Here is a 17,082-nt window from a genome sequence, read left to right as displayed (position 1 = left end):
CACACGTAGAAGACACAGTTCTTTAGCAAATTTACATTTCACCAAACAGAAAAATGCACTACCAATTTAAAATTAAAAAGCCGGAAAGTAGGTGAAAATGGCTTGCGTATGTCAGTAGTGTGCTGAGCCCTCTCCAGTGTGAGCCCCAGGGCAGCCTCTCTGTTCTGGCAGTCTCCTCAAAACTGTGTGCGGGCTGATGAGCAGTTGTCACCAGAGCTGTGACTGCTGTTGCTTGGGAGCCCCAACAAATCACTCTGCATTGAAAAGGATGCTCAAACTCAAAATGGGGCCCTGTGGCACAGGTCACAGGCACCCTGGTGCAAGTGTAGCCCAGGTGACCCACAGCGCCACGGAGGTCCGCAGGGGGACAGGCCTGAGCCTCCCCCAGCACCCCGTCCCTGTGGCCGGCTCTCCCAGACTTGGCCTCGCACAGTGTCCTCAGCATCCCAGGGACAGCCGGAGGCCCATCCTCCTCTTGCAGGACCCTGCTCAGGGTCTTTTTTTTTTTTTTTTTAAGATTTTTTTTTATTTATTTGACAGAGACACAGCAAGAGAGGGAACACAAGCAGAGGGAGTGGGAGAGGGAGAAGCAGGCTTCCCGCCGAGCAGGGAGCCCGATGCGGGGCTTGATCCCAGGACCCTGGGATCATGACTGGAGCTGAAGGCAGACATTTAACCCACTGAGCCACCCAGGCGCCCCCCTGCTCAGGGTCTTAATCTTTACTTTCTCAAATTCGTATTCACAGTTATTTCCTTGGCTGCATTTTGTCTGTCTGCCTCCACTATATTTTAAGACCCACGAGGGCCCCGATGATGTCGTGTTTGGCATGGTGCCTGGCACTCGGTAATGTTAGGTAGACCTTACTTGGGGTGACCGAGTGGACAGCTTGAAGAGCAACTGGGAAGATGAGCCGAGTTAGTGGGGAGCCGTGTAGGGAAGGCCCGCTCAGGAGAGCAGCTCCGAGAGCCCCGCACGCTTGCCGCTCCGCGCCTGCCTCACTGCACACGAGCCCCCTTCCCTGGCTGGACTCGTCCCTCCAGGCCTCTTGTAGGCTGTCCCTCGGATCTGTCCCGATGCCTGGCCTCCCTGTCCTGCCACTGGTGTCAGGGCAGCTGAGCCCCGCAGTGGCTCTCCCAGCAGACCGCGGGCCTGCTCACTGTGCGGCTTTCAGGGCATGGAGGACAGGCTGCAGGCAGGCTGTGCTGGGGGCGGGTAAGGGATGTGCAGTGCTGGGGCCTGGGCGCCGTGGCTTCCACGGGAGCAGAACGGGAGGCGCCGACCGTGGGGAACTTGAGAAAACTTGCCCTGAACCAAATAAAGAGCAGTTGTGTTTTGAGAAGTTCAGTCGCTGCTGATTTCGTTGCAAGCGAACGAAATCTCTCCCTCTCTTTCGGGGAGAAGAGAATTTGTTGCTACTGCTTGGTGTAGGTGTAGATTCATCGAGTGGTTCTCACCTGAGTTCAGCAGAACTCACTTCCCACCTGCCTTCTAATGTAATTTTGTACACGTAAAGTCTGCTTCGCTTCTTAAATACTCAATCAGTAGTTCATTTCCATAGACCAACATTTCTTTACCTTCTGCATAAACATCTTCAGCACCACGCTGATTGCCGCCCAAGTCCTTCCCATGTGGCGGGAACAGCTGCGGTACAGGGTCCTTTCTTCCAAACTGTTGCCAGCAAAACTTCCACTAACAGGAAACTCATGTCAGCTTCTTGTTTCATCCAGAGCAGCCCTGTGGAATGGCCAGATCCATTAATACTTGCTTTCCCCAAAGGCTCATATTGAGAGTACCTCGTTGAATTTGATGGAACTTAAGTAAGCCATGATGGATGACAGAACAGAACAGGAGATGTGTGTGCCTAAGTTACTAAGAATAATTTACAAGATATTTTAAGTTTCTGTCTCTTTGATCCTAGTAGTGCCGGAGACACATCTTTAAAAACACTGTACCAGTAAAACCAAACAGTCAAAGCCAACCTGAGGAATGGTCCAGAAGTGTCACAAAGCTGTCCCAGCCGGAGGACACAGAGGAGACATGAGTAAATGCATTGTGAGGCCCTGCAGGGGTGTTAGTGGGCAGCCCAGTGGGATCAGAGTCGAAGCCGAGGTTTAGGAGCTAGTCCCGGTGTTCTACACAAGCGTGCTAGTGTCCCGTGAGAGGTTGGCCACAGGGGAGCAGGGTAAGGGGCGTTAAGGGGGCTCTGAGTCCTGTCCTTGCAGCTTTTGTGTAAATCTAAAAAATGAGGTAGCAACTAGAAGAGCCAAATTTCAATTTATTTGAATATAACTCACAGTAGAAATCTAATTTAAGAAGTAGTAATGCTAAGAGGTCAGTAGTTCACAGTCCTTGGAAGCATCTGTACACTTCCCAAGTAATAAAAGTGGTTTCCTAGAGCACTGTCAGGAACACTTAGTTTCATTCTCAGAGAAAATAGTCCTCATTCTCATTTTTAAGATTAACAGGTGACCATTGCAGGCTTAACATTATTATCAAGCACAGAAATGCCTGGTTTAGCGGTCGTTCGCATTCATCAGTTCCTGACATCTGCGTGCCAGAAGGCGTGGGGATGCCAGGGGGAGTGGATTGACAGATGAACAGATAACGAAGGTGTGGTGTATCACTCAGCCATAAAAAGAAAGGAAGAAGTCTTGCCATTTGTGACAACACGGATGGACTTCAGGGCATTATGCCACATGAAATAAGTCAGAAAATGACAAACACTCTATGATCCCACATTTTAAATGTAAAATCTAAAAACAAAAAAAACCCAAGCCCATAAATAGAACAAACTGATGGTTGCCTGAGGTGGGGGGGTGGTAGGTTGCTGTAACAGGTGAAGGTGGTCAGAGATACAGACTCCCAGTTATAAAATAAATAAGTCATGGGGATGTCATGTACATGCAACTAGGGTTAATGATACTATAGTGCATATTCGGAAGTTGCCAAAAGAGTAAATCTTAAAATTTCTCATCACCAGAAAATAAAATTGGTAACTGTGTGAGGTGATGGATGTTCACTAGACTCACTGGGGTGATCATTTCACAATGTGTACAAATACTGAATCACTGTGTTATGCACCCGAAACTAATACAGTGTTATATGTCAGATATATCTCAGTTAAAAAACACACTTTGCATGCACTGTTAATACATCTGTATTTAGCATTTGGTGGGTGGGTGGGTGAAAGAATTCGATTAATGTCTTCTCTACCTGTTACTCTTTTATTGCAAATTTTCTTTAGCATTACGTTATATAACCTTTTCATCTGGGAAGCCCTGCAAGTTCATTGCTGCTAGCAGCATCTCATAAATATTAGGCTGACTAATAAAAATTACTTCATTGTTCACAGTGGCTAAATTGTAGCGATTTCTCATGATCTAGCCTAATAACACTGCTTCATTCCGAGGAAGTATCACTTTCTGGGTAGTTTTTTCTCTGTAGAGGAATTGGTTTCGAATTGAACAGCATTCATAGATAGACGTCTTGTTTCCTAAATCCAGGCAAACACAAAGCGAGAGTTGAAAGTATAAATAGGACAGAATGTGACGCACAACAGTCTTGCTTGCTCCAGCCAGTTCTGGAAGTGTATTGATTAACACTGGGAGAGTCCAGGAGGTTATATCTTGTGGAATTGTTTCCTCGCTGAGACAGTGGGGAAGAAACGGTGCCACAAGATCCTTCTCACAGAAACGAATCTGGGGCTCCTCTTAGACAGCAGGGTTTTCTAGAAAGTTCTTGTCCGGCATTGGACGTGAGGCTTGGAGCAATGTGGAAGGGCAGACTGTGGGAAAGTGTGGGCACTCCCTCCTGACCAGGGGCCGCAGTGGTTGCCGGGAGCCAGGGTCGTTTGTGTGAGCACAGGAAACTAGTCCTGAGTGGATCCTGGGGCCACCCTCATCCCCGAGAGACTTCTGCTGTGCAGGGGCCGCGTGCGAGAGCAGCCTTCAGGGGGCTCACACCTCTCCGCACATTCGGCTGCCTGAGACTGATGTGGGACAAATGCGGGAAACCTGTGCCTCAGACTCTCTGTGTTGATACACATTCACAGTTGTCACTTTCAGGGCCATCCCAGCAACTCAGAAATTCCCAGCAGGTAAATGCTGAGGTGCGGGGGTCCCCAGCTGGGTGTTGGGGATGAAGCAGGAGTGCTGGAGTGATGGCTTCCATCCCATCGTAGAGTCGCAGAAGCCGGGCACTCTTTGGTGTTCCTTGACCCTCAGGACACACTGTTTCGAGCCTCAGGGAAAGGTCAGAAGGCAGAGTCTTGCCCCCGGAGAGCACTGAGGGCAGAGCCCTGAGGGCGTGAGGCTGATGCAGGAGGAGGGCGGAGGAGCAGGGCCTGGCCTCACATTCCTGCCTCACGCCCCAAGCGGTCCTCCTGCTGGCGGTGGGTGGAGGGACAGAACACGCAGGGGAAGCAGGGTGGGGGCAGTCCTGTCACGGGGCAGTGGGGCAGGACCCACAAGGACTCGGAGGCTGTCCGCATTTACCTGTCACATGTGAGCTCTTTTTTTACAACCAGCTTTGTAAGGTTAAAAAAAAAAAAAAGCCTGGAAAGCAGGTCTGCCCAGCAACATCATTGAATTTGCTGTAATAAAGGACCAACCCCGTGTGAGGCTCCTGAGCACACTTGTTCCCTCCCTCATAATTTCAGCAGCTCTCTTCTACCAAAACTTCTGGCTGCAATTTTCGGTGCTACACAGAATGGGATGGGACAGTGTCCTTTCTTTGTTCTTGAACCTGCCCGTCCCTTTAAGATACTTGTTAGGCACCCAGTGTGTGCCGCGTGCTGTGTGCTGGCCAGGCTCCCGCCATAACCAGGGCTTGTTTGAAATGCTGGGGTGGCCGCAAGGCCCATCGGGAGCCCTGTCCTCATGCCTGCACCCCCGATGCCCTGGTCACTCGGCTATAGCTTCAGCCCCCAAGCTGACGGCCTCCAGGAGGGGGAGTGATGCTCTCAGCGGGACTGCAGACACTGGCGCCAGGCTGCTCGGGCTTCAGTCCTGGCTCTGCCGTGCAGCTCTGAGATTTGGGGTCTTTGTTGTCTCTGTGCCTCTGTTTCCTCATTTGTAAGATGGGTGTGACAGACGAACTTCTCTCTGAGGGTGCTGCAGAGATAGAGGGAGGCTGGAGATGAGAAAGCAGCTGTGCCCTCCCTGAGCCTCCCTAAGTGGCCTGTGATGACACGGCCCCTGACTTGGCTGCCACTCTCGGGCTGAACCTGTTCATCCGCCACTCTTCCCCCCTGACCCCTGTGGCCTTGAGGCATCTCATGCTCAATATTTGCATAGTTAGATGATTCAGTTTCCTCAGTTCCCAAGGGTTGAAGCTGCAGAGTGAGGTGATCCAGGTCATGTTTTAAAAAGAGCACCTGGCGACAGTGTGTCAGGTAAGCAGATGGTACTCCCGGGGGGCTGTCACAGAGGTTCAGGCAGAGGTGGAGCTGGCATGGTGGAAAGCATTAAAGAACACCACGTGCTTTTTGTGAAAGCACTTGAAAGCACTTGCAGGACTTGGGGGTTTGAGGCTTAAGGGGTTAGGGGAAAGAGGGGTTGGGGCTGCCACCTAGGTTTCTACCTTAAGCAGCTGGGAGATCGGCCGAGATGGGGGTGCTGAGCCTGGAGGGCAGTCAGGAGTTCTCTTCGTGGCCTGTCAGCTTTCGGGTGTGTGGGAAGTCCAGTGGACATCTCAGGTGGGCGTGTGGATGTGTGTAAGTCTGATGCTCAAGATGAGACTTCAGCTGCTCGGCTTTAAAGAGAGACTTCTGTCTCACCATTTCAGAGAGAAACCTCTTTGGGTGACACTTTTGAAAGCACTGCACAAATGAGCAGGTGTAAGTGTAGAATATTGTCAGTTGTTTCTAAACAAGTGGCTGGTTGGGAATTGGCTACAAGGCAGAGAATTGGCTTCTTTTCTGGACCTCTTTGACATGTTTTTAATCGCTGCATGTCATTACTCATCTGCTCTGAGTGAAAGTGTTCCTCTTAGAGGCATGAGTGACTATATCAACTTCTAGTTAACGTTAATAAAAATGATTTGTCACTGTGTTCTAGTCCCCATCCTCCTTAGACAACCATCCTTTGTGGCTGCTGCCATATTCTAGTTTATGGTGTCCTGCACATGTAGGAAGAGTTGGAGGGCATTCTGGGGCTTTCTGTGCACTGGTTTTCTCCTTCGATGGGCGTGTGAGCACCCAGCGGCAATATGCCCTGCCTCAGGCCGTTGAAATCAAAGAAGTCAGAGCTGTCTTCCCGCTTACATGCTAGGGAGTGAAGTGTCCTCAGTTACAGGACAGACAGACCAGATTTTATTTCCATTTTCTCTATCTCAGCATTGTTAGGTTGGAGTTGCACTCTTACTCAGGTCTTCGTGGCCAGCCTACACGCTCCTGGCGGACAGCCGGACCTAATAGGCCACAAGAATATTTGCAAAGCCCGAAGTCAGAACAACTATCATGTGCCATCTCAGCCCATGACAAGAGTGGCCTTTTCAGGCCCTTGGCTCATGGCCAGTGCTTAGATGGGCATTCCCCAAAATAGGTTTCCCAGACTTTTCTTTCCTGAGCATCCAAAGCTAACTGTTCATATTCTCTGCCAGTGAAGCCTTGCTAACCTTGAGCCCTAATCCTCCTCAGAACACCTGCAGTTCCACTGCCCTACTCACCCGTCGGAGCCCCAGCCCGGGTTCACACCAGCCCTTGGCCTACTGACCTGGCTGCAGCCTTCTCTCCTTTCCCGCCTCCACTTGGTTGGTGGGAGCCATCTGTGAATCCGTCAGCTGGTGGGCTCTGACAGTGCTGTCCCCAGCCCTGCCCTCTCCTGAGCTCCAGATCTGTATGCAGCTGTCTCCCTGATGGTTCAGGTCCAGATGTAAGCATCGCGCCCATGTCCAGAGTCGGGGTGACTTTCTTTTCACCAAGCTGCCCCTTCTGTTGCCCCCGCGTTCCATCCAGAAACCTCATCCTTCATCCTGCCCTGGTGCTTGTTTCCCTGCTGTCCCGCATACGGTCGCCCGAGGGTCCCAAAGGTGCCTGGCTCCCTCCTTCGCCACCACCTCAGGGTCTGTGCCACTAGTGTTTCTCGGGCGGTCCATTCCAGGATCCTGGCTGTTCTTTTTGCTTCTCACACCCTCCCCCACACACACCCTCCGTGCAAGAGCAGCGCGAGCCTTTAAAATGAAGGTCATGTTGCAACACCTGTTCCCTCAGCTCGTTGAACCCTGTCGTCGGCCTGCCCGGCCTCTCGCACTGTCCGCTTCATCCCCAGTAAGTGTAGGCCGCTGGGACTCTGTCCCACCCTTTGACCACAGGGCCTAGCTGTCAGCTCACTCTCTGCAGTGTCCCAGATCCAGTAAACCTTTGACCACACGGGGGCCTTCAAGCCACTGCAGTGGGCTGTCACCTCCGTGTGCCACTCCCTGGTGGGCCACCCCCTAGCTGCCCAAGCAGCCACATCTCCCTGACCTGCTAAGATGGGCATGCTCTGGGGGATGAGGCCCTTCCCCTCCTCCCCCTCTGCCACCCCCAGTCTTCTCCGGTCTGCTGGCTCTGATTCCTGTCTGAGTGCACCTCACACCGAGCTGTCATCTGGGCCCCGGGTCTCCTGCGAGACCTTCACCTGCCAACCGGCTTCCCCACAGGCCTACCGTTTCAGTTCGTTGTAACTCCTACCTCTCAGCACATCTTGTTGGTTCTGGTTTTCAGCATAAATCTGCTTCTCACCCCTTTCTGCTTCTATGCTCGTGTAGACTCTGCTCACCTCTCACCTAGATTACTTCTGTAGCCTCCTTCTTGGTCTCTCCTGCTGCCTTCATACCGTTCACAGCACGGCAGCCGATGTGTCGGATCACGTCACTCTCCCCAAGGTGCCCAGGGACTTTGTCTCTTCCCAGGATGGAAGCCGGGTGCTTCCTGTGGCTGGCTCCTCACAGCCTTCTTCCGCAGACCTCATCCGGCATCCTTTCCCCACAGGCCTCCCTGGGCTGCTGCTGACGCACCATGGGCTATGGGCTTGCCATATGCTTGTGGTGCATAAATAGAATGCTCAAATGTGCAAAAATGGTCTGGGAGATCACCTATGATCCCCCTACACAGAAAAGGAGCATAGTTTCTGCCATCTCCTTCTCTGTGTGTGGATACGTGTGTGAGTCCCCTCAACGGTGCTCTCCTTTTAAAGGCATCTGTACGCACATACAGATAGTTTCACCAAATTCTCTCACCGAACACCACAATAGGGATTTTCACATCAGTAAATTCGTTCCACACAATGGTCTTGCGGGCTCATACAACATAGGCAGACGTATTATGAGGCATATAACCCAACTGCTACTATAAATAGTTCTGCACTGAACCTCCTCGTTGCTGAGTCTTTGTGGAGTTCATTAATCATTTCTAAAGACTAGTGCCTTGGAATTTAATTTCTGGATCCAGAGTTGTAGGTTTTTTGAGGGTATTTTTATCCGTGCTGCCAAATTGCTCTTCAGAAAGGTTGTATCGACTTACCCTCCTAACAGTGGGGTATGTGAGTGCCTTCCCATCTAAGCTTTTGCCGGCTCCCCATCATGTGCATAGATAGTACGTGTTTTTTATTTTATTTTTTATGTTTAATTTTTAAAGATAGTATGTGTTTTTTAATGCCTAACTTTTCACCACATGTTCTAATAAGCAAATTATTACCTTCTAAATTTCTTTTTAAGAAGTAAAGCTTGGAATCACTGAACTGTGTACTTAAAAAGGGCTAGGATGCTATTATCTCGTACTGTGTGCATTTATTACAGCTGCTTAGAAAGGATATAGGCTTTGGCAAATAATGGCATCTCACAGTGATGTGAGTATAGGTTGGAGCGAGCGGTGGGAGGGAAAGAGAGCTTTGACGTTCGCTATTGTTGTGGTGCGTTGTTGACTGTAAAATGATTTTTGTGATTTTATCATGCAGGCCAAAACACTAAGAAAGCTGATCCAACAGACATTTAGACAGTTTGCCAATCTTAACAGAGAAGAAAGTATTCTGAAGTTCTTTGAGATCCTCTCCCCAGTGTACAGATTTGATAAAGAATGCTTCAAGTGTGCTCTGGGTGTAAGTATGGACACATGGGAAATGGTGAACTGGGTTTCATTTCTTTTGCTTTTTCTTATCCATGTATGTCTAAATTTCTGATTGAAATCTGATTTGTCACATTTTTAACAACATGGAAACGTTTGTCATTTTACAGTGGGGAAAAAATGAAAAGAGAAAACGTGTTAATGTGAGGATGAATTCATCTTTTTTTAAAAGCATGCCCTGTGTTGATAATTGGATTTTTTTATTCCAGCCCAGTGATTTGTTAATGAACTGTTCTCTCTGGGCTAGTTTAACCTATTCAAGTAATCTTTCCAAAGAAACCATTAGCTTCAGACCCACCAGATACTGGGTCAGTGAAGTTACAGACATTTTGTAGTACTCGGTTGGATAGATGAATGGCAAGCTGAACCAGCCCCCCACCTCCACCCCCCCTTGGTCCTTTAATGTGTCCATGTTTTCATCTAAAATATTTCTTTTTTCTTCTGGGACCTTTGTCATTACCTGTTTCACCCTTCAAAAGTCAAGCTGGATTATTTCGGTAGAACTGGCAATTGGCCCAGAAGAAGGAATCAGTTACCTCACGGACAAGGGGTGCAACGTAAGTCTGCTTTGGTGACATCTCGGGGCTGCCTGTGCACGGACACTCCTCACGCTGGACCTGAGTGCAGACAAAGATGAATCCTGCCCCTTCCCAGTCTCTAACCCCTACCCCGAGAGGGGCTGCTGTCCTGAGTTCTGCATCATTGATGAACTCTTCAGTAAATGCTTCAGCGTCCGCTGAGTATTCACAGAGAAAAACCAGGGTATTCTCAGCTCTTTCACACACTTAACAAAACCCATTCCAGATGCAATATTGATCTACATGTGAAAGGCAAATGATAAAAGTCATAGAAGAAAACATAGAATATCTTTATAAATTTGGGGTAGGCAGAGATTCCTTAAACAGGACTTAAAAAGTGCTAACTCTAAAAGACAATTCTGATAAATTAGAGTACATTGAACTCTTCTCATCAAAAGATAGTAGAAAGGCAAGCCAGGTATTTGCATTAATGTATTTGACAATAGTCTCCTAAGCCAGGATAAAGATTGGCAGTAAATCATTAAGGGCAGATGACCCAAGAGGATAGCCAAATAGTCTAGAGATAAATGAGAAGGTGTTAAGCCTCGGAGTCATCAGATACGTGCAGTGTGGTGCTATTATGTGTCTACTAGGATGGCTAAAATGAGAAAGAGCTGTAATACCAAGTGTTGACAAGAGGGTGGCCCCGCTGGAGCTTTCCTACGCAGATGGCAAGAGCAGCCATTGGTGTGACCTCTCCAGGACAGTCTATGACCTTATCTGTTTTCACTACTTACAGATTGTTGTAGTCCTAGCCTTGAGGTTTGATTTGTGGTCTGCTGGATTTTCTTGCAATGTTGTCTCTGTCCTGTTTACATGTAAGCCTTTAACCCACCTGGAATCCACCCAGAGTCCTCAGGTGAGGTCACAGGTGGGGCCCTGAATGCGGTCAATAGAGGCAGGCTCTGGAGGACATGGCCACGGTTGCCACCTTGAGTCACTCTCATGCTAGCCTTGTGACTTGGGCTCCGTCCCTCCACAGATGGCCTGTGTTTCCTCATTGGTAAAATGGCCGTAATAATTTCAGCCACCTAATAGTGTTGGTAAGAGAATTAAATAATGAATTCGATCATGGCCTCACCCAAAGGACTCAGGTAGGCATTTGGGTGTCACCACTGTTATGTCATTGCTGTTCAGGTGAGCAGACAGCAGGGTCAGCAAGGTGCATCAAGTCATGTATCTGTTACCTCCTGCGGTGCACCTCGGGATCTTCTGTTCTGTGACACCGTCCAGTTGTCTCTTTCCGCGTCAGCTTCATACAACTTGATGTGCCACAGCACACACACAAAAAAATCTTTTCTTTTTAGTATATGTACTGCCGAAGTGATCACAATCTAGACTTTTCTTTTCTTTTTTATATTAACTTTATAAGGACATTAAAGGATATTAGAAGTTACACTAATTTATTTCATCAGGTAAATTGGGGTCTTTTTATGATTTTACATCCTGAAATATTTGAAGCCAGAATGGGAATTGTGTGTTTTTCGGGTGAGGCGGCCTGGGTCTGCGTGGCTCCTGCTGCCACCTCAGTGACTGGTGTGCCAGCGCCCCTCCCCCCCCCACAGTGGCACAGCTGCTCGGGGTGTCCACTTCTTGTCGCCTGTCATAACTCGCGTTCTGTTAGCATGTCCTCCGCCAGCCGTGTTTGCAGCTTGTCACCATGGAGCTGTATCTCAGGGTTCTCTCGTCATCTTTCCGGTGACTCCAGTCCTGCGCCTGGTCTCACGCCCCCGCACGTCCGTGGGAGTCTGGCTTTCGCAGACGTGCGGACGGCTTGTCTCTTGTAGCGACCCTTTGTGGGCAAGCTCAGAAATCGGGGTGACAGCATTGCCCTTCCTTTTCCTTCATGTTGGCATTGTTCTTGGCAGACCCCCTTTTTCCCAATCTTGTTTGCTTGTTTTTAGCCTTTCTCCTGCAGTTCCCTTGGGATGTTTTTTTCCAATGTAGTTTTGTTTACTTTGGGGGCCATTTTCTCGTAGAACTTTTAATGTCTTATTAATGTTGGTAGGTGGTGTTCTCCTTTCACTGTATTTCTATACAGCTTTTATTTCTTTCATCATAGCATTCTTTAGGAGGGTGTTAAATTTCAAGTAGCTCTGAGGGTTTGGGTCTCACTGTTATTATTTCTAATGTTACTGGCCGATGAGCAGAGAACAGGTTTTTTACATGTTGATTGTTGTGAATGTGTTCCAGTCTTCTTTATAGCAAAGCATATGGTTGATTTTTATCAATGTTCTATGGAAAAAATGTCTATTTTCTCTTTGAGACTATGAGGATCTCTGTCCTGTGAAGTGAAAGTTGCTGTTGTATAAAGTAGAAGGAAGCTAGGATGGGGGGTGTCAGGATAGAGCCCCGGAAGTCCCTATAAAATCTGCCCTGCTTGCGTTTCTGCCTGCCATACCCACCCTCCCGTCCCTTGCCTTCCGTGGGTGAACATCATGCTCTGGTAAGACCGCCCCTGGCTGTGTAGGAGCCCCCCTGTCTCTTCTGCTCTCTTTCCAGCACCAGTAAATGCTTCCAATCTACTGGGCCATTCCTGTTAGCATAGAAAAATGTGTAATCTCTCTCATCCTAAAAATGTCCTCCCTCAAACCCACATCCCCTTCACTGTCCCTGCCAGGGAGTGAGCCCACGTTTCCTCTTTGCTTTATTGCAAAAGTTCTTGGCACGTGGCCGTTGAGAACCTGGTGGCGCGTGGCTGCCCCAAGCCGAGCTGCTCTAAGTGCACCGCCTGGGTTTCTCCCATTCTCTCTTTGGCCCCTGCCGGCACCCCGGCATCCGCCCAGCCTCCGCCGGGGGGACAGTGACCCTCATGCAGCGGAGCCCCCTCGGTACTTCTGAGTCCTTAGCTACTTCACCCGACTTCTAGGTCACCTTATTCTCCAGTGCTGCTCGATACAAGTATGATGCAAGCTGCCTATGGACTTTTCTTTTCTTTTCTTTTCTTTTAAAGATTTTATTTATTTATTTGACAGAGAGACACAGCGAGAGAGGGAACACAAGCAGGGGGAGTGGGAGAGGGAGAAGCAGGCTTCCCACGGAGCAGGGAGCCCGATGGTGGGGCTCGATCCCCGGACCCCGGGACCATGACCTGAGCCGAAGGCAGACGCTCAACGCCTGAGCCCCCCAGGCGCCCTGCCTATGGACTTTTCAGTGTTCTGGTAAAACCACATTTTAAAAGGTGAAAATGAATTTTAAAAACGTATCTTATGTATCCCAGTATATCCAAGGTACCATCACTTCAAGGTACCATGCATATAAAAGTTATGGAGATATTTTATACTCTTTTTATCATAGCGAGTCTTTGGAATAGGCATGGATTCTGCATTTTCATCGCCCCTCAGTTTGGACTAGCCGCGAACCACCAGCTGCTCAGTAGCCACCCGCGGCTTCCCGCTACCGTAGACAGCCCAGCTCTGCAGGCTCCTCTGCACACACTTGCCCTCTCTTGGGGCCCGTAATGCCTACTTCTGTGCCTTGTCTGGAGCGCTGCATTGGCCAGTCTGCATGTGTGTGTGCAGCTGCTTGGTGCTGGGCAGTGAGCCGGAAGCCAGGGCCCAGCGCAGGGTGAAATCCACATGGTCCTGACTTCATGGGGCCCAGGGCCCACTCTCGTTCTCAGGGAGACTTGTTCTGAGTGAGGCCTCACCATTTCCTCCTGCCCCTCCCCAAACAAAGTGGATATAGTTTTAGACAGTACCCTCAGTTGCTTTGTTGTGGTCTTTATCACAATTGTAATTACGTGCTTCCTTGTGTGATTATTTATGTCTGGATTCACGTCATCCTTGTTCACTGCTGGATTCCTGGTACTTAGAACAGAGCCCAGCACCTTGTAAGTTCTCAGAGTCATTCATTCACTCCCTCATGTACCAGGCACGGCCCTCCTTCCTTGCAATAAGTGGTAGACAGGATGGGCATCCACCACTAGATCACCTTCGTGGTGCTTTTAGTCTGTTTGTGAGAGCGAATATAAGAAAGATGATAAGCAACAGAAATAATCCGATCATGAGAGCGGGCTACAGTAGGGTAGTATGAGAGTGTCTGGTGTCCCAATTTAGAGTGGTGGTCAGTGTGGGCCCCTCCCAGCCCTGTCTTCTTTATAACAGATATTTTTAAGAGCCTTTTGCTAACTTGAAATAAAATCACAGAATATGCTGTGCACATATAATTCCAAAAAGTCTGTTTCAATATGTCAGTACACAGCACAGAGACGGGCAAGTGTTACAGATGAGTCAGAGCTGAGTACTGAGCATGTTCATCTGAGAGAGGGCCGCCAGAAGTCCCCCCTACAAGTAGTATAGGAAAGTGACTGACTTCAGGGGGCATGTCAAAATGAGGCAGAAACACAGTAGGTTTAAAAAAAAAAAAAAGTAATGTAATGATTTCCATTACTTAAATTTCCGTTGTTCTTTGGAAAAAAATATTTTCGTTATAGGATGGCAATAATAGGAATATTTTAATATCATTTAGTGAGACTAGTTGAGATGTCCCCTATTTCATGCGTCACCAGCTTAATAACATTTGATTCCTGGTCTGTTAGAAGGAGCCTCATCTCTGTTACAGATGTGTGTGCATGGGGTCAAATACCGACAAGCATTGCCCTCCATAATGTCATTTTCCAAAATGGTGACAACTCATCCTAACATTCCAAAGATAGCAAAGTCAGTATTCCCTAAATTACACATAAGTTGTGTTCCTGGAAAATTCAGTGTAGAGCATACTTTGTGTTTTAAAAAAGACTTGGGTTCTAGAATCAGATTTTTCACCAACATGCATACACATCAGGACACTTGAAAGCCATTCAGGACATAGGACAGTATTCGCTGTGAGGGAACTTCCTGTGCTTTCTACCACGTCTCACGGCCCTGGTCCCCATTTCTATCCCTCATTCTTCAGCCAACCAAAAACAACCCTCTGGGGGCATGATTCTGCCCCGGTAAGACCAGAGTGCATCTGATCAAGATGAGTTCATGATAAGAAATTAGGTCCAAGAGGCAGGCAGAGGGCAGATCGGGGGGGCGGGGGGGTGTTTGCTTCCCTTTGCTGGCGTCGTACGTGTTGAAGCAGGGGGTTGTCAGACCTGACTTACACTGTGAAGTACCTCCCGGGCTTCCGGGTAGGGTGGTCTGTGAGGGGGACAGGAGCACATCGAGGGAAACAGCTGCAGGGTTGATGCTCTAAGCAGGATACCAACGGTGATTGCACCTGAGTGGCAGCTAGGACGGTGGAAGGAAAATGCACAGACTCCGGGTGTGGAGCTGGGCTGGCTGTAGGGGAGGAAAGAGAGGAGCTGGTGATAATGCCTCCGTTTTTTGGCTCAGGAGCAGGGTTGACTGGTGATGCTTGTTGCTGCACTGGGAAGGCCTGGAGGAGGAGCAGGTGTTAAGAGCAGATCCCGTGACTCTGCTGTTCACGGTCTGTCCCCGACGTCCGTGTGGGGGTGTTATGTAGGTGGCTGGATACATGTCCCAGTTCAGGACTGGAGACGTCCTTGCACCACGGGGCTGGGTGGTATTGGCTGGGCCACCACACACCTCAGGGAAAGGATGGGCCCAGCACAGAGTCCTGTGGCCCGTGATCATTTAGAGATGGAGCAGAGGAGAAGCCAAAGGAACTGTGGAAGACAGTGAGGTAGGAGGGAACCCCATGAGGGCAGGTGGCACAGAGGCAGAGAGAGGGGAGTGGGCACAGGGGCCAGGCTGCCTGTTGTTTGTTTGGACGTCTTAGAGTGGGAAAGCGGAGGGCTGCCCCTGGGCTCCTGTCTGAAGGCCTCATGGACACACGTGCGCCTGAAAGCAAAGCTGTGAAGGTGTTCTGATGTGAAGGGAAACTTTTTTTTTTTTTAAGATTTTATTTATTGGGATGCCTGGGTGGCTCAGTTGGTCAAGTGTCTGCCTTCAGCTCAGGTCATGATCCCAGTGTCCTGGGATCGAGTCCCACATTGGGCTCCCTGCTCTGCGGGAGCCCTCCTTGCTCTGCTTGTGCACGCTCTCTCTCTCTCTGACAAATAAAGTCTTTTAAAAAATTAATAAAGATTTTATTTATTTGAGAGAGAGAGAGAGAGAGAGCACGTGCGCACAAGGTGGGGGGAGAACAGAGGGAGAAGCAAACTCCCCACCAAGCAGGGAGCCTGAGTGGGGCTCGATCCCAGGACCCTGGGATCATGACCTGAGCTGAAGGCAGATGCTTAACGACTGAGCCACCCAGGAACCACTATGAGTCACTTTCTGAAACATAATTCCAGCTCAGTCCCAGTGGCAGAATCTGGGCTGAGTGGAGTGCTTGGTGGGAGAGGCCAATCCTCATGACGTTGTAAGAGAAAGAGGCTGAAATCAAGGTAATTGTTGTAAATAAATGTGTAGGAATCATCACAGCAAAGTGATCATTGTCATGAAATGCTAGAAGGTTAAGGGACAAATGGGTATTTTTTTTTTTTTTGTCTTCATAAGAAAAGAGTTGATTCTAGTTGGAGAAATGAAGTCTCTCTTGGCACGTCTTCCTGAGAAGGGTCCTTTGGACACCTGCCAACTGCCTAGCGCTGTTACACTCAGAGACTTGCTCTAATTCAGGATGCACTGGGAGTGCACACAGGTCCCTCTCTCTGTGGGAATGGGAGCAGGTTTCGCACGTGGTTCCTCCCAAGGCCAGTGAGTGAGTCAAATCCGGGACTTCCTTCTACTTCCTTCCTTCTCTGGGACCTGTGACTCACCCGTCCAGCTCTGACAGGTGGAGCGCTCCTGCTTGGCCATTAGGAACACAGAGAACAGGCGTATTCCTCACCTGGGAGTGAGCAGACAGTTCCTGGTGGTTCCAGGACTGCTCCTGAGGAAGAGAATACCCCACTGGGGGCTGATGGATCAGCAGCCTCTCCCCCAGACGCAGTCATCGGGAGGAGGTCCTCGGGAGAGTGGCATGGGGTGGGCACTGCGAGAAAGTCATGCAGTACCTGACAGGAGTTTATCTGGGGTCCCAAGTGGTTGCCTTTTCTCTCCCAAGCCCACACATCTGGCCGACTTCAATCAAGTGCAGACCATTCAGTATTCAAACAGCGAAGACAAGGACAGGAAAGGGATGCTACAGCTGAAAATTGCCGGCGCCCCAGAGGTAAGGATGCAGTTTGTGTGCGTCATCAGAATCCCAGCTTTCTCTTACGTGGTGAGTGTTCCATTTCAGGTAGTAATGAGTACGTGCCCCCAAGAGTAGAGCAGGTGACAGATGGAAAAGTCGGTCCGGAGCATTATTGTCAAGTCAGTTGAAGATTCTCGTGAACTAGCTCGAACATCCGCTTCTGAGGATTATGTAGATGCACAGGTACCTTCAGTAAGCAGTGTCATTGCCCGTACTGCTGTGCGTGCTGGTCTCGGGGCCGGGTCACCTGCTAGCAGCCCCGGCGCCGCAGC

At 49.4% G+C, this 17,082-nt stretch overlaps 1 protein-coding gene across 18 annotated transcripts in view; it reads left to right on the top strand.

Annotated features, from left to right (window-relative positions):
* PTK2 (protein tyrosine kinase 2) overlaps positions 1-17,082 on the top strand; it is a 255,266-nt gene that overhangs the window by 137,332 nt on the left and 100,852 nt on the right. For all 18 annotated transcript variants that reach the window (XM_027572051.2, XM_027572041.2, XM_027572038.2 and 15 more), the window contains 3 exons: positions 8,938-9,078; positions 9,584-9,661; positions 16,679-16,786. In XM_027572051.2, the coding sequence (XP_027427852.1) occupies positions 8,938-9,078; positions 9,584-9,661; positions 16,679-16,786 (327 nt within the window). The remainder of the gene's footprint in view (positions 1-8,937; positions 9,079-9,583; positions 9,662-16,678; positions 16,787-17,082) is intronic.

This window comes from Zalophus californianus, chromosome 4 (genome assembly GCF_009762305.2).
Source record: "Zalophus californianus isolate mZalCal1 chromosome 4, mZalCal1.pri.v2, whole genome shotgun sequence".
Taxonomy (NCBI): domain Eukaryota; kingdom Metazoa; phylum Chordata; class Mammalia; order Carnivora; family Otariidae; genus Zalophus; species Zalophus californianus.
This window is presented reverse-complemented; position numbering and strand designations above follow the sequence as displayed.